The 18,236-nt window shown below is 41.5% G+C and overlaps 1 protein-coding gene across 3 annotated transcripts in view; it reads right to left on the reverse strand.

The window, feature by feature from the left end:
• phf12b (PHD finger protein 12b) overlaps positions 1 to 11,602 on the reverse strand; it is a 35,281-nt gene extending 23,679 nt beyond the window's left edge. For all 3 annotated transcript variants that reach the window (XM_034169035.1, XM_034169034.1, XM_034169033.1), the window contains exons 1-2: positions 10,952 to 11,602; positions 7,631 to 7,812 (exon numbers count right to left, since the gene is read on the reverse strand). In XM_034169035.1, coding sequence (XP_034024926.1) covers positions 7,631 to 7,812; positions 10,952 to 11,017 — 248 coding nt within the window. In that variant the 5' untranslated portion in view covers positions 11,018 to 11,602. The remainder of the gene's footprint in view (positions 1 to 7,630; positions 7,813 to 10,951) is intronic.
• Positions 11,603 to 18,236: the final 6,634 nt, after the last annotated feature.

Genomic DNA, 18,236 nt, shown 5'->3' on the forward strand with positions numbered 1-18,236 from the left:
GGGGCCCAGGAGCTAAAAGTGGCCCACATTCTCTTTGTTTTGGCCCATTACGGCAACTGGCAAAGTCGCTGGAATTAATAAATTACTGTTAAGCAGACTAAAGGTAACAGTCTTATTTTGTTTCAGATTTAGAATATTAAATTTTGTATTAAAAATATACTAAATTGTAATTATGCAAACCCCCAATACAGAAACTCATATCCAGATTAATTTATGGTCCTTTAAAAGGCAAGAATCTGCAAAGCTATAGACTTTGTGCCTGTTTGCTTAATTATATAAATAAACTACTCAGTGCAGCGTTTTGTTAGTTTTTTTTCCCCTGTGTGAATGTGCTGCATGCACGCATGTGCGTGCTTCGAACACCCGCTGGTTATTTTTCTCAGGGAGGTACGAGGTCTGCGAGAAAAGTATCCCACCTTATTTTTTTAAAAAACCATATGGATTTGAATCACGTGTGATTACATCAGACAAGCCTGAACCCTCGTGGGCATGCAAGAGTTTTTTTCACGCCTGTCGGTGACGTCATTCGCCTGTGAGCACGCCTTGTGGAAGGAGTGGTCCATCCCCCTTGTCGGATTTTCATTGTCTGAGAAGTTGCTGAGAGACTGACGCTGTGCTTGATCAAAATCTTTTCAAAAACTGAGGCACATCCGAGTGGACATCATTTGAGAAATTCAGCTGGTTTTCGGTGTAAATTTTAATGGCTGAGAGATTTTGGATTGTTTCTATCGCTGTAAGGACTTCCCACAGAGCGGGACGTCGCGCAGCGCTCTGAGGCGACGTCATCCTGTTTAAAGCTGAAAACCTCCAAATTTAAGCCTCTGTTGACCCAGGACGTCGTGAGAGAACAGAGAACTTTCAGAAGAGGTTGCACAGTCACAGTTTATGTGAACTGTCTACTCCACATAGATTTACCATAGAGTGTCATACTGTTTGTATTTCTTCATAACTGATGTAAATAAAGTCCAAGACATATTGAGTGACTTGGAAATGTACATGTATCCATCCCGACTTGTCCAAAAAAAAGAAAAAAAAATAGACAATAATAAAGAATTATTAAGAGAGTGCGAGGTCTGTACAGGAAAATATCAGACCGAGGGGTAAGTATGACCCAGAGCGTTAAGACCCCCTGACATCTTGACACGATCATGTCTTTGACTCACGCACTAGCACGACCTGTGTCATGCTGGAGAGTAAACTCGTCTTTAACGGGTGCAGGACGTGAAAGGGGCACCGGTGCATGCTATTGTGCACAGAGAACTTTAAAATGTTCAAAAAAAAAAAAAAAAAAATCTTTCACGCATAGATGTTGTGCTACATGGCGCGATCTAATCACCAACACGATGTGCAGCTCAAGTGGAGTAAAGAAGAAGTGAACAGAGTACGCTGACGTCGGGGGATCACATCAGAACGCAGCTTGTCTGAACAATTATAACAAGATTCAGGAAGTGATTACAGCCATTTTCAACAGCCAATTTGCAGAGAAAATGATTCATCCGACAACAAATAATTATTTTATATACACAGCGTCCAGAGCAGAGCGCGTGGCAGGCGGTGGAACAGAGAATGGGGTCCAGCTGGGAACACAGTGGGTGGGATCATCACAACGAAGTGCATGCTACTGTGTGAATCAAAGACATGCTGGTGTCAGGGGCCTTTAGCGAGGTCCTTGTGAAAAACACAGCGGTCTGACAATCCCGTACAGACCGAGCAAGCGCGGTTAATAATTAATTTACTATGTACATAACATACATACACACACACACCTATATATATATATGTTCTCCACTCAGATTGCAATAGCCAATCACAGATTAGCCTTTCTGTCCATCATTTGCCTGTATTTTGGCATGCTTTGTGCCAGAAAGTTATGTTGGATCCAAAAGGATCCTAAAAGACTAGGACCAAAAGTTATATTGGATCGGTTCCCACTGACCAATAGCGTTAGAGCTTACTGCCAACAGCTAGCCAATCAGAGCACGGCATACAATTATTCATGAGATGACATCACTAATGACGTAGTGGAGGACAGGAACTTGCTGACAGACGCTGGTTGAAAAAAAATGGCAACAAACATGTCAATAGCAGCAGAAAATCATCTGCCAGCGAGGTTTGCTGAGTTCACAGAGGAGGAACTGGTGGAAATATTGAACTCCAAGGATGCCAAAAACATTAAGAAGGTAGACAAGCACGCTACTGATGTTTTAGAAGCATTCACATACTGTTCACAACAAAATAAACTGATCTAATTTACTTGACTCTTTGTTTGCTTAATTTGGGAGGGGGGTGGAGAACATAATTGATGGATGGCAAGTCGTCCAACATAGAGAAATATTGGATGAAGAGTTATATTCAGGGCTATGAAATTAAAATTGTGTAATCCGAGGAAAATTTGCAGGGGGTCTGGGGGGGGGGGGGGGGTACAGCCCCCCAGGAGCCAGGGTCTAGGGCCCTGTGGGGCCCCAGAATTAAATTTTTATCTAATGATACTTTTTCAGCATCTCCTGGAAGAATAAATCTCAAAATGAGTAGATATTTAAATGATCCTATATTCAACCTTTTATTTGACCTGTCAATGATGATGTTGAAATAACAGAATATGACGTGGAAGTAGACCTGGAATGATTTTCCTTTTAATTGTAAACCAAATTATGCATTAACTCAGAACAATTAAACTACATGAAGTTTATGAAGACTGAAAAGACTGTTACAACATTTCAAAAACCACAGCTAAAGCTTGTAGAATATTTGGAAAATCATGGTAAAATATCAATAACATACCTTATAGTAAAAAGTCACTTATACGAGGTCTGTTATTAAAGTATCCAGCCTTTTAATTTTTTTCAAAAACCATATGGATTTGATTCACGTATGATTGCATCAGCCAAGCTTGAACCTTCGTGCGCATGCGCGAGTTTTTTCACGCCTGTCGGTTGCGTCATTCGCCTGTGAGCAGGCTTTGTGTAAGCAGTGGTCCAACCCTCTTGTTGGATTTTTATTGCGAATAAATGAACGATTTAGACCTTTGCTGCATCAATTTTTTCCAGAAACTGAGAGAGACCTCCAGGTGGACACCATTTGGAAAATTCAGATGGCTTTCAGGTACAATTTTATGGGGATTACACAGATTAAGGAGCGCTCCAGGCGGTTTAAAGACCGCCCACAGCTGCTGAGAGCGATCGACAGGCTGAAACAACCAGATCATTTCCAACGTGAAGGCTTTGTTGATCCGGGACGTCGTCTGACTTACACAAAAATGGCAGGAGACGTGGACATCAGTACTTTATCGGCACATTCCATTGTTACAGGAGTTTTTTTTCATGGAACGAGAAGCGGAGGGATGCGCCACAGTGCCGCGGCACAAAACCACCTCCGTGTTGGTCTCATAGGACGGCTTTGAGATGGCTTTCAGACGGCTGTCGGTGGTGTTTCAGTCATGTGACTATCCGAGAAATTGTGCATGAGCTGGACATGCCAGAACATGTCCTGTGAGGCTTCATCACGGCGTTGCTTTGCGCCATGCAGCACCGCCGCGACGCGCGGAATTCCTCCGCACGTCTGTCTCAATGTGCCGAAAAAGTGGTGATGTCCACGTCTTCCGCAATTCCTGTGCTAGTCAGACGACGTCCCGGATAAAATACAGCGTCCAGTTTGGAAATGAACGGCACATTCCACTGTTACAGGAGTTTTTGTCATGGAAAGAGGAGCCGAGGAATTCCGCGCGGTGCTGCATGGCGCAAAGCAACGCCGTGATGAAGCCTCACAGGACATGTTCTGGCATGTCCAGCTCATCCACAATTTCTCCGATAGTCACACGACTGAAAAACCACAGAAAGCTGTCTGAAAGCTACCTGAAAACCGTCCTGTGAGACCAACACGGAGGTGGTTTTGTGCCGCGCCATGAGCGGCACGGTGGCGCATCCCTCCGCTTCTCTTTCCATGAAAAAAACTCCTGCAACAGTGGAATGTGCTGAAAAAGTACTGATGTCCACATCTCCTGCCATTTTTGTGTAAGTCAGACGACGCCCCGGATCAACAAAGCCTTCACGTTGGAAATGATCTGGTTGTTTCAGCCTGTCGATCGGCGCTCGGAGTGCGTCGCGCTCTCAGCAGCTGTGGGCGGTCTTTAAACCGGCTGGAGCACTCCTTAATCTGTGTAATCCCCATAAAATCATCCCTCAAAGCCATTTGAATTTTCCGAATGGTGTCCACCTGGAGGTCTCTCAGTTTCTGGAAAAATTTGATGCAGCAAAGCTCCAAATCATTCAGACATTTATTCGCAATAAAAATCAGGCGAGAGGGGTGGACCACTGCTCACACAAAGCCTGCTCACAGGCGAATGACGCAACAGACAGGCATGAAAAAACTCACGCATGCGCATGAAGGTTCAAGCTTGGCTGATGCAATCACACGTGAATCAAATCCATATGGTTTTTGAAAAAATTAAAAAGGTCAGATACTTTTCTAACAGACCTCGTATTCTTGTGTAAATTCATGCAGCCTAAATCCATTAAAAGCCACAATGTATTTTTAACAATGAAAGAAAGTCTAGATTAGTGGAAAAAAAAAAAAGTCAGATAATCTTGTATAAAATCCTGTTTGAACAGCAGAATGTTTATTTTCCAGGGAGAGAAAAGTTCTTACCGTGTTTCCTGAGAGGGCACAGTTCACTTTCCCCGTTTCTTTTATCTTTCAGGTGTGTTATGAAGCCAGCGACAATTCCACGGATTCTTGTCATTATCAGACTTTTTCAAACCAACTTTCCCGCCATCTTCTCTCTGTGCGATGTCACTTCGTGACACAGACATGCCGCACAAATCTTCTTTTAAAAACTTGAAAGCTCTAAAAGTTTGGGATGACCATATGCTAAGTTTTAGCCACACAGCGTCGCCGCAGCAACCAACCAGTCCTGCTTTATGACAACTGTCGTAACAGCTACGCTCTGAGTGGCATTTTTCCTCCGCAAAACTCCGCGGATCCGAGGAAACTGATTTGTATCTGTAACACAGATCAATGTCCGCGGACTTATAAAAGTTACACGATGTCGTAAAGAAAGAGAAGACTTCGCAATAAGCATTTTAAAAAAACTCAGTGATGGTCACGATTAAAGAATACATCACTAACACCCCACCCCCCTCCCCAGACCTTGTTAACAGATGGTCCAGTTGTTACCTGGTAAATTTTCAATGTGGTTTTTTTTTTCCCCTGATGCCATTTAGATATTTATGGAGTATGTTCATGTCCAACTTGGCTTTTCTAATCACATTTTTAGCTTTCTGGTTTGTAACGAATGGGATGCGCATTTCGGACTGAAATATCAGACCTGAAATCAGCCAATCATGGCGCGCATAGGATCACAGCCACATATTAAAACTGATTTACAGGTATTATACCAAAGCTTTCCATTACTTATGCAACCCACCATCTCAGCTTTTATATTTTTAATTAATTTATATGAAGTTGTACATATTTGCTTTCAGTTTAAGTAAGATAATTTTAGGTTTGTTTCTTTTTTTTGTACTTAACATGGCATAAATTAGTAAGTAAGTCCCTTCGGCTGCTCCCTTGTTTGCAATCGGGGTCGCCACAGCAAATCCAAGGTGGATCTGCATGTTGAACTGGCACAGGTTATACGCCGGATGCCCTTCCTGACGCAACTCCACATTACATGGAGAAACGTGGCAGGGGTGGGATTTGAACCCGGAACCTTCTGAACTGAAACCAAGCACATTAACCACTTGGCCACCACCCAAATGTGTGAAATACCAGGTCTTCCAATACTTTTGGAGGGTACCGTATTTATTGCTAGTTTGAAGGGTCCTGCATATTCTACTTCAGTGTCACATATACTACCAACAAATAAATAATAAAGGCCATTACTGACAGCATGTGCAGGGGTGGTGGCTGAGTGGTTAGAGCACTTTCAGTGTGGAAGGTTCCTTGTTCAAACCCAAAGCAAATCCAAGGTGTATCTACATGTTGATTTGGCACAGATTTTACACCGGATGCACTTCCTGATGCAATTTTGTGTGACTTCATAACGGGGATCATTTACTTTCAGCCTGCGTTTAAAACAGTTACAGTTGGTTACAGTTAAAGCGTTCGTTATATGAGCAATCGTTATGGCGTCAATACTTTGATCTTTTTCCCCTCATATCTTTGGTGATAGGCTCCAGAGATAAAACACAATCAGCAGTCACACTCATTCTAAGCAAATATGAATAAAAAAATTAAAATAAAAAGTCCAGCGAGGCATTGGCATCAATTTGACCAGCTGGTGCTTAGAAAAAGATTTGCTGGATCCTGTGTCCATTCTTTCTTTGGTGTCTAAAGCTGTTTGACCCTGACATTTCAGTTTGTGTGTTATATATCATACGGAAAAAGTGAGTAACCTTGGGGTAATTTTTGATCCTACGTTGTCTTTTGGCCTCCACATTAGAGATATTACGAGGACTGCTTTCTTCCATTTGAGAAATATACCAAAGATTTGTGCCATCCTGTCTATGGCTGATGCTGAGACTGATACATGTATTTGTTTCTTCTATATTGGACTACTGCAATGCTCTTTATTCTGGTTTATCACAGTCCAACATTAGGGGTCTTCAACTAGTTCAAAATGCTGCTGCCAGACTTTTGACACAAAGCAGAAAGTTCAACCATATTACTCCCATTCTGGCATCCCTTCACTGGCTTCCTGTCGCTGCAAGATCAGGTTTTAATAAGGTTCTGATATTGGCCTATAAAATATCCATGGACTTGCACCTCTATCTGGCTCACCTGGTAAAGCCCTACGTACCGGCTCAGGCCCTGCATTCGCAGGGTGCAGGACTTTAATTTGTTCCCAGGGTGAATAAAAAGTCCGCCGGTCGCAGAGTTTTCTCTTACAGTGCCCCAACTCTGTGGAATGATCTCTCGGCACACATACGGCAGTCGGATACTGTGGAGACTTTTAAATCAAGTTTAAAGACCCATTTGTTTTCCCTGTTTTATCACTAGTTTTACTGTGTTATGATGTGTTTTTATTCTTGTGCTCTGTTATGGTTTTAACTTTTTATTGTGTAATTTTTTTTTATTAAATTTTCTGTTTTTCAGTATGGTGTTGTATGATGTGCCTTGAGGCGATCTCATCGCAAATGTACAAGAGTTTTCAAACTTTTAATTGCATTGCACATTTACCTCACATACGCTCGTCTGTTCAGCAGATTAAAGAAGTAGTTGGCTCACGTTTTATGCCTCATATAGGGACATTAATGAGCTTGTTAGCTGCACTCTGTAAGACTGTGTGACATAAATAATGCAGCAAATAAATTAATTTTGCTTCTTGCTGCATGAAGTGGTAAATGTGACTGATACTCCAGTGCAACATATTTATGTTTTATTCCTCTTAAAAGAGGCATTTTTGCACAGGTGCGGCTTATACTCTGGAAAATACATTAAAATAACATTTTCACCCTTTTTTAAATTAAATCATGCAGCTCTAACTGAGACAGTTTTACATCATAGAGTTTATGAATCAGAAATACACAGTAGCCATCAAACATATTTCAAAAGGAATCCAGGGCTCAGCTCTGCCACTCACAGTAGTGACCATTCCAAGTTTCTGAATTGGCTCTGCAGACCTGGAACGTACCAGCACTGGAGGTGGAAGGCTGCAGGACAGTGGTCGCAGCACAGCAGGTCTCCACCCTCCCTGCAGCTGTCACAGGTGTCGTGGTTGGTGGCTCTGCCGCTCCGCCGCACATCCCTGACCAGCTTCCGGCTCTTCTTCTCCACCTCCTCCGACTTTGGTGGCGCCAGCAGTGTTTGGATTTGCTGCAAAAACCAATCATTTAGAACCCTGCTGCCAGTTTAGTGAAATGTGTCATTCTGTACAGAAGCCCGTTTCTGTCAACAACAGACAAATTATCACAGGTAGTGTTCAAAATTAAATAAAGTTTCACTTTGAATTAATAATGACAGGCGACCACTTTTTAGAGAAATCAGTGCCACAAATTAAGTTCTTTCAACTTCTCCTGTTTAGTTCAGGGTCACCACAGCGGATTACACGAGATAAACTCTCTGACGCTGAAGAACTAGGAGAACAGGGCACAGGTGGCTTTGAACGGTGAACCTTCTTGTCGAAATTTATTCATAATGGAAAATCACTAAGGGCCCATGGGCAAGGTCTTTAATCCTCTAGTTGCTCCTGGTGTGTAGTGAGCACCTTGTATGGCAGGAGGCTCACACTGGGGCGAATGTGAGGCATTAATGTAAAGCGCGTTGGGAGTCTGAGGCATATGGAAAACACTATATAAATGCAGTCCATTTACCATTTAATTAAAGCACTGATCTCTGAAATGTTAAGTCCTGACATTCGGTTGGTGCTGAACAGGAAACAAGGACAGAATTTGCTGAAAACCTGTCACTCTGAGGGCTGACAGACGTCCACTGGAATGAAGCGGCTCAGGTTTCAAATATAAACATTACAAAAAAGTAGAAGCTTCTCGCCTAGCTATGAGCGTAGCAGCTTGCTCTGCATTGTGTTTGTTGACTCCTCCCACCCACTCGCTCGCTCCCCTTGGGACGCAAGCTCATGATTTCCAGCGTGGGAGGCAGACTCTCTAACCAGAAGGCTGGTACCTTTTTTAGCTGTTGGGGAGTGAGGTTTATCGACTACTATTGCGCAGCGCCTCCTGCTGGCCTCCATCACGAGCGCTGAGCCTGGTAGCTGACCATACTGTGTCATTTCGGACTCGCACAAGAGACAGAATGCAGTAGTGTGTAACATCAGGGACCGATAACCTTGACTGGAACCAATGTAAGTCACCCGGTGTGTCTGTTGCACAAGGACTTGATTTGTAACTTTTTTTTTTTTTTTTTATCATAAACAACTAGCAGGTTAGCTATGACTTTTCAACCATAAAGCTGCTGCCTTGCTGCTTCCACAGTAGTTGCACCCGTCTTTTAATCTCAACAAGCAACATCTGATTTTTCCACCACACACTCAAAACAACAACCAGCTCCTGTGCACAATATTGGGACAGATGGAGCGAATCAGAATTTATCCCCTTTCCAACATTCGCCACCATTTCTGGAAAGGTGCTGAAAACTTCTGAATCTGAACAAGTCATTAAGCTGTCAGATACTTCACAACCTCTCAAACCACATTCTCTCTTAAATGGTTTACATTAAGAATTTAAGTTCTCCAAAACACAGAAAAAAAAAGTTAATTTTAACAGCACTTATGGGATCTAAATGCCTTTGCACACTCTTTCTCAGCTTCTCAGTTGTGCTATAGTCCACATACAAGACCTGGGATCAAATCCTTCTGATACGATGCAGCACATATGCATTCCTCATTGCTAGCATTCAGGCTTGCTATAATAATTATATATATATATATATATATATATATATATATATATATATATATATATATATATATATATATATATGCGCAATTACTGATACAGTACTGCATTCCACCACTTCATGTGCCGTCCAAAAATAAACCGCTGTAATTATCGCAAGTTAAAGAGACATCACGGCTTCAAAGCTGCAGGAGGCAACTGGACTAATTTCAAGAATGGAAAAAAAAAAGTTTGAGTCAGGCAATATTTTTTATTGCGATTTTATTTTTACCATATATTAGTATTCACTGACATATTGACAAGCTAACTTGTTTCAAATAATGTCCAGTAATGAGGGTCAAAATTACGGCAAATAACAGCATTTTGCCTCAATGTTTTAAAAGTTAATTACAAAACCAGTGGCAAAAATTGTCAGTAGGGTGACACAGTTTACAAATATGATTACTGTTTTTGTACGACTGATGCTTTCTGTTGAAGGAGCTTGAGTACCTCGGGGGTCTTTTTCACGAGTGAAGAGACAATGGAGCGTGAGATCGGCCGGAGAATTGGCACAGCAGGGGCAGAGTTACATTCACTGTACTGTAGTGACGAAAAGGGAGCTCTCGATCTACTGGTCAATCTTCGTTCCTACTCTCACCTATGGTCATGCGGGTTGAGTCATGACTGAAAAGAACTAGATCGCAGGTACAAGCAGCCAAAATGGGCTTCATTAGGAGGGTGACTGGTGAGTATCCCGTAGAGAAAAGGTGAGAAGCTCGGGTCATCTGTGGGAAGCTCGGAGTAGTCGCTGCTCCTTCGTGTTGAAAAAGCCAGCTGAGGTGGTTCGGGCACCTGGTAAGGATGCCTCCTGGGTGCCTCCCTAGGGAGGTGTTCCAGTCTCCTCATAGGCTCGGGATAACCCACTCAGAGGTGGTCAATGTGGCCCAGGAAAAGGAAGTCTGGGGTCCCCCCCTGCTGGAGCTGTTGTCCCAGCGACTCGATCCCAGATAAGCGGTTGAAGATGAGTGAGTGATGCTTTCCGTCTTTTTTCAGGAGTTGTGGAGTGTAATCGGGTGGGAAGAGCAATTTTGCTCAACCGCAACTCCTGTCAATTTTGGCCACTTTTTCTGTAATGACTTTTGAAGGCATTGAGATAAAATACTATCACTTACCTTCATTCTGGACCTCATTATTGGACATGAAAAAAGTTACCTTCTCATTATGTAAGTAAATGCTAAAATATGAAGGCAAAAATAAAAAAGTTTTTTTTTTTAAATTAGCTTTATCTGACACTAAAAGTCTGAGTGGCTTGTGCATTTATTTCCTGTGAGAAATAAAGTGAATATTGCAACTACGAGTAAATAACATTAAGCAACATAAGGTGGTTTTGTATTTTAAAGTGGCAGAAATGAGCTTCCATACATCAGAGCCGGCTGAGCTGCAGACCAGCGCCAACTAGTGGCCACATATTCCGAGCCTGAACTAGCCGTAAAAAAAAAAAAAAAATGTTTGACAGCATTTTTGCGCTGATCTGCACGCCTAATTATGAAAATCGAAATGAAGACATGAGGCGAAGACGGCGAGAAGCTGCTTTGTACATTTAAGGCCTTCGAGCTGCTCACCTCCATTAAGCCTCCTGAAGTATCCAAATCGTACACAATCGTCGGCGTCTCCATTTTGCTCCACATTCATCCGGGAGCAAAATAAATCTGCGATAAAAACGCTTATGGTGGCAGTAAATCGTGGGATAAATTCGATTTTTAGTACAAATATCGGTGTTCCAGCCAGCGTTAGCCGGCTAAAAAAAATAATAAACACACGGCTAACAACGAAGGCAAAGGCGTCAAGGTTGTGACGCTAAACAGGTTAGCAGAGTCCACAAAAAAACACAAGAAAAAGCAGAAAAAAGACGTCAAATACCAGCACCGTCCTCCCGGTACCGCTGAGTGAGAAGCAGAACCGAACCCAGAGAGAGGATTCAGTCTGAGGGCAGCTTGAGAATCCCCGTGCGGCCTAGCTGGCCAGCCATGATTCTTGTTTGTGCTCCTCCTGCAAAAAGGAGCTCGGTGAAGGAGCACCGCGCTCCATCGTCAGCGCAACACGGAGCCCCGAAAGGAGGCGAGGAGAGCCGCAGCCCCGCTGCTCGGCGTCCACCGCCGCCGACCTCGATCCCCAAACGAGACGAGTGCAGATGCAAATAGTGCTGGTGTTATTGTTTGTGTTAAAGGCTGGCTGCTAGCAGCAACATCCTCTGCTGTTGTTGGCGCAACCGCGAACTGCCGCACGCGCATGCGCACCTCTGCGGATATAGAGCTCCGGCGCAGCGGCAACCAGATGTCTTCACACTCAACAAAATAAAAGCACAATTTAAAAGAACTTCAACTTTGGTGATAATAGATATGAAAACTGGATGTGTGTGATTGTGTTTTACAGTAATTTTAATATTGCATGATCATTTGCAGCTGTGTTTGTGTGGTATTCTACTTGCCAGTACACTTGCAAAGAAATTATTATTATTAGTAGTAGTAGTAGTAGTAGTAGTAGTAGTAGTAGTAGTAAGTAAGTAATGTTTATTTATATAGCACCTTTCACAGACAAGGAAAGTCACAAGGTGCTTCACAAAAGACACACATACATAAAAATTCTGAGAATAAAAGACAATGTACATCACAATAAAATAACTCTAAGACACACACAGTGGTCATAAAACAGCCCTCTCACTGCTAAGGTTTGAATGCCTGGAGAAACAGAAGGGTTTTAAGTTTGCTCTTAAAAACATCGACAGAGTCCAGTGAACGAAGAGACAAAGGGAGATCATTCCAGAGCCTCGGTGCAACGGCCTGGAAAGAGCGATCTCCTCGGGTCTTAAAGTGGGTACAAGGGACCCTCAGAAGGTTCTGATCCACTGACCTCAGGCTCCGAGCGGGAGCGTAGGGACATAACAGGTCTCTAATGTAGGGGGGAGCCTGGCCATGCAAAGCTCTAAAAGTCAACACTAGGATCTTAAAATGGAAACGCGACACTGCGAGCCAATGAAGAGACTTTAAAATAGGAGAGATATGAGTCCTTCTGCTTGAGCGAGACAGTAGCCTTGCTGCAGGATAATAATTATTATTATTGAATTAAAAATATATATATATATAGCTAACATATTCACTTTTGTTGGAACTGATTTCATGTTGACATGTCAATAAAAAGGGGATGAGGGGGAAAAGAATGCTACTTTATTATAACTCTGGGAGGCCTTAAATGTTTGCACAGTACTGTAGGTCAGGGGATGAATGCGTGAACATTTCAAAATCACTGGATATGCCTTGGAATTCATTTGTATAAATCAGAAAATACAGTTTGTTAACTCTGTCTGGAAGAAGCAGGTCTCAAAAACTGAGTGACCACCAAGAATAAGAAGAAGGCTGTTGTTAGTGAGCCCTGAAACAATTAATTTATTAGTATGATTAAAAAAGTATACAATAGTACATAAAACACACACATCATGCATAAATAGAAATATAAAGAATTGTCCTAATTAAATTTTAAATTAAATATCTGGTGAGAGAATCACATGACTTGGTGAATTATCCATATATGCACTCACAGAAATATTTAACCCTAACCTTTAAGATTTATGTAATTTTATTACATGACAAATTCCCATTTACTTTTTTTTTAGGTAATTTTAATACAAACCTACCAAATAAACCTTACATGATGCATGTAATAAATCCTATTTATATCCTATTTATTTGAAATGCATAATCCTCAGCTTTATGTATTTAGTAATAATTATGTTACCTATGCCATTTATCTTGGTAACATAATTATTATGCAATTCAAACAATACACTTTATGTATTTTAAATAAATACTGTCATTATTATTGATTTTGAGTAATTCTATTTTATTAATAAAGCTGAGGATTATGAATTTCAAATAAATAGGATTTATTACAGTAATGTATATGCATCATGTAAGGTTTATTTGGTAGATTTGTATTAAGTAAGTAAGTCCCTTCGGCTGCTCCCTTGTTTGCACTTGGGGTCACCACAGCAAATCCAAGGTGGATCTGCATGTTGAATTGGCACAGGTTTTATGCCGGATGCCCTTCCTGACGCAACTCCACATTACATGGAGAAATGTGGCAGGGATGGGATTTGAACCTGGAACCTTCTGAACTGAAACCAAGAGCATTAACCACTTGGCCACCACCCCTGTAGTTTTGTATTAAGATTATCTAAAAAAGTAAATGGGAATTTGTCATGTAATAAAATTACATAAATCTTAAAAGTTAGGATTAAATATTTCTGAGTGTGTATGAATTGACCTGTTTGAAAAAAATATATATGTCTGATAAAAAAAAAGTGGTCAGTAGTACATAAAAAAGCACACATTCTGCATAAGTAGAAATCTAAAAATTGTCTATAAATAAAAAGTGTAAAGATTTAAAGAAATAGCGGAAATATTACATTATGTCATAATTAAGACATAATGTGAGAGACTCACATGATTACATAAATTATTCCATATATGTAAATGACCTGATATGTTTTTGACCTGATCTGTAGCAGTTAAGCCCCAAGTCACACAGAGCTAACATGGTCAGTAATTTGGGCGAGTTGTCAATGGTCTCAGCACAGCTTTTTCAAGAATAATGTCTCCGATGTGCATGAACAAGATAACCTGAAGGAGCATATCATGACAGTCTCTAACACTGAGAGTGCCATTCATTCATTCATTGAGTCATTCATTCATTCAGTCTTTTTTGTTGCCAGCAAAGCATTATGGATATGTTAATTTAATTTTAAAGAGAAGTCCATTTGCACAGGCTTGCTTTGAAGTCGTTTCATGTCATTTCTCTCTTTATATTTTTGTTTTATTGTTGTTGTGAAGCACTTTGTGATTGTATCTTGAAAAGTTGCTGTGTAAATAAACTTTTCTCACTGACTCAGGCCCTCTTTACACAGAACGGCATCAGCTGTGAGTCTCTGTCGTGTAGTTTAAAACACACTCGATCTGCAGAGGTGACACAAAAACACCTTTCTGTGTAACTGCTTCAGTCACCCTTGTGCATGTTGTCTCACAAGGAGTTTGTGTGCAGCAGATTTAATTTTATTACAATGAACATTTACAAATGCAATTCATTTATTAATTGCATTTTGTATTTCAGAATCAGAATCAGGCTTTATTGTCATTGCACAGTGAGGTATCATGAAATTTAGATGCTCATTCCTAAAAAAACAGTGTACAAGACAGATGAACAACAGTGTTCAAAAACTGTACAAAAAAATACACATACTAAAAATGGTACATTCATATGTGCTCATAAGAGAATACATGTAAACATTAAAAAAAGAGTTTTTCAATGTGATGAAGCGGTATTTAAACTGTGCAATGACATTAAACTGCACAGTGGATACACAGTAAAACTCACCTAAACCGTCACTGTATAAACCAGATATTTGCGCTCACCGGAGAAAAACAAAAGTCCCTATGCTTTTGTCTGGTTTTCCATGTAATAAACACTGCATATAATGGATTTTCTATAACAGATTTTCACTCACATCAGAAAAAATGTCATGTCCAATCCCAGTGTATTTTCATTAAAACCCCTCCCATGTACCAGGCAGATCAGTCTGGACGTTCCCTGTAACAGAGGTACGAAATGAAGTTCAGCACCACTGATTCGAGGAAAGTGGGACCGTATTTCCTTGATTAAAAGCCCGGGCATTTTTTTCAAACTGTGCTCAGACCCAGTGCCTAAACGAGGCAGGCCATAAATCAAGGCCAGTGATTGTTAACAAAATGCTGCTTGCTGCCTGCACTGTGATATGGTGTTAAGTTCCACACATATCCCTGGGTGTGACAAACCAAACTGCTAGATCACAGCCCTCTGCTGGGCTGCGAACCTGCACACCTGCTAAATGACTGACACTGCAGATCACTGTGATTTGTCACTTTTCTGGTTTCACTCCTTCCATCATATTTTAATAGTTTTTGCAGAGCGCATGCTGATTACATTTCAATCATGGATCAAATATGTTTGGCAGAAAAGTCCACAAATATGAGCAACTTCACAACACAGAGTCAGAAAAAGACGCTCAAATGACTTGCAATTCACGGAGGAAAATTACATTCACCGTAACATTGGTTTGAGGGTTGATGAATGTATAAAGAAGTGGAGCTCGTTGAGGGACAAATTAATCCAGAAAAAGCCGATGTTCCTGCTGTAAATTGCATAAAGATGGGTTTTATGCAATTTAGAGAGAACTTTAAAAGGGTCCCGTGCACGTCGATACCATTGCATAACCACAAAGTTATGGAGTTGCAGAAGCATAAATCAGGCTTTAGGATTTTAAGGTACCACTCCGCAGCGGACTTCGAATAAAGAGTGACTCGACCAAATGTAATCTTTTTAATGCACATCATGCCCGGCGCTTATTTAGAGTAGGCCTTTATTTTTTCAGACAAAGTTTTGACTCGGTCATTAAATGAGGCAGGTCCTGATTCAAGGTCAGGTGTTCAATCGAGGAAACACGTAAGTCTAATTGGAGCTGGGGATTCCCCGTAGATCATAGGGCACCTTCTTCTGTAACTAATCCACTATATACATATCAGAGTTTGTCCGTTTTATACATAAAGCAGATTTTTCTGTGTAGGCTCTCAGTTGTCCAGGTGGTTTCCATAGTAGAGAAGTTTGAATCTTCGACTGGACTGGGTTGCTTGACGCGAGGACGTTTCGCTTCAAATCGCAGAAGCTTCCTCAGCATTCTTGCTTTGGAAGTCCGACTTCTGTCTGACTCTTGTAGAGAAGAATAAAACAGAAGCCAACAAAAGATGGAGTTCAAGCTTCTCTACTATACATATAGCGGATTTCGATTACAACAAACAAAATTCACTGGTCCACCTGAATCTATTATAGGAGAGTTTTACTGTACTGAGGTATGGGGTATGGGTCACAGTCCCCATCCCTGAACGGGGGAACCCCCCTGTTCAGGGATGGTGACTGTGACTGTTCAGAGTTCTTCTGGCCCAAGAAACTGTTTGTAATTCTGGCAGTGTGGGATTTAATGGACCTACCTGTAATGCCGTCCAGAGGGCAACAGTTCAAACAGGTGGTGGGCTGGAGGTGAGGGGTCCAAAGTTATGGAGCTGGCCCTGCTAAGGCAGCTGGGCCTGGAGATCTTGTCCCAGGAGGGCAGAGGGCACACAGGAAATTTTGACGAGTAAAATTTACTCTGCTGGGATAGCATTTGATCCCAGTGTAAATAGAGTAAATTAGTCCATGGGCCAAGGAGGTTTTTAGTACCACTTAAGGGGGAAAAAAAAACGACACTTAGAATCCAGCCTCAGTGTATCATGGTCTACACAAAAATGTATGATAGCCATCCGAGGGTGGTAGCTGTAGCCAGGTAGGGATCAATGAAAATATGCAAAATTATTGTTTGGGTTAATAGGGTTCTAAAAAGATATAGTTTGCACCATCTGTTACAGGATATGTCACATGTCATAGAATCCAATAGATGTTGACCTTGTTTGACCTTTACCTTGGAGACCAAACATTCAACACAATCAAAACTATTCAATTTATTGATCCTTTTATTTCAACCAATAATTTGCATCATTTTTTGCTGAAATTGGAGCAACTTCAACTTTTGACCCCTGTACAAACTGAAATTGACCTTTGTCACCATTTTTGCTGTTTTTACCCCATAACTCCAGAACATTCCATCATAGATAGTCCAAACTATACCTTTTTGGAATTGTTATGATCAGTTGAATAATGTGATATAGTTTTCAACATGATTGGAGCATTTTTAAAGTTTGACCTCTGTGTAATTCTTCATTGACCCCTAGCTGGCTACAGCTACCACCCTGGGATGGCTATTATACATGTTTGTGTAGGCCATGATACACTGAGGCTGGATTCTAAGTGTCGTTTTTTTTCCCCTTAAGTGGCACAGATTAGGTCAAAATTCATGACTGGCTCATGGACTAAATTACACTCTATCATAGAGTGATTCAGTGACTGAATGGTCCACCTCCTAAACATTGGTCCGCCCTGCCTCCACTGTGCATGTGTCATGTTGGAGCCCAGACGCCTGTGTGACACAGAGTCTCTCCATCCAAAGTGATCAAATGGACTAATGGAATTATTAACCATCAGATGACAAGGTAAAACCTTTTGAATCATTCTAACGTCAGTTTTAAGCAGAAAGAAGGTCGTTTTAAGCAGAAACGAGGCTTTAAACAGTGACGTATTGAAATGTCCGACACGCAACAGCTAACAGCTTGTGCAGCCGCGCAGCTCTGATCGTCTGTTATTATGGAATAATGCTAAATTTCATGTTGGACTAAAGCTTCAGATATTTGTCGCTGAGATAAATGATGACTGGAGGCAGTTTTGAGCAGAAAAAAGTTGATTATCAGTGAACTGCGGCTGATGATGCTAAGTGCAGTGACGTCAGGGCTGACAGGGGACCGTTCAGTCTGCGACACCATCTGTTCAATGCAAGTGGTTTTACTCCAGTAAGAGTTGATTTTAGACTGTTTTGAGTTGATTTAGCTCTGTGATAGAGTGTAATTCACTCTATTTGGACTGGGATCAAATGTTATCCCAGCAGAGTCAATTTTACTCAGCAAAATTTCTTGTGCAGCTGATGATTTTCTGCACTGTGTCTGGCCCCCTCAGTAGAGCCTTTGTGTCCTGAACCTCTGTACCACACACACTCAGGCTGTAGGTGAGTGCAGACTCTACAGAAGAGCGGTAGAAGGTAACAGCTTCCTGTCCAGGTTGTTTTTCTTGAGCACCGTCAGGAAGTGCAGTCTCTGCTGAGCCGTCTTCACATCGAACCAGGGTGCTGGAGGACCTGGAGGACCAGGAGGACCAGGAGAGGTGGGCAGAGATGCAGGC

Source organism: Thalassophryne amazonica, chromosome 4, assembly GCF_902500255.1.
Source record: "Thalassophryne amazonica chromosome 4, fThaAma1.1, whole genome shotgun sequence".
Lineage (NCBI taxonomy): Eukaryota > Metazoa > Chordata > Actinopteri > Batrachoidiformes > Batrachoididae > Thalassophryne > Thalassophryne amazonica.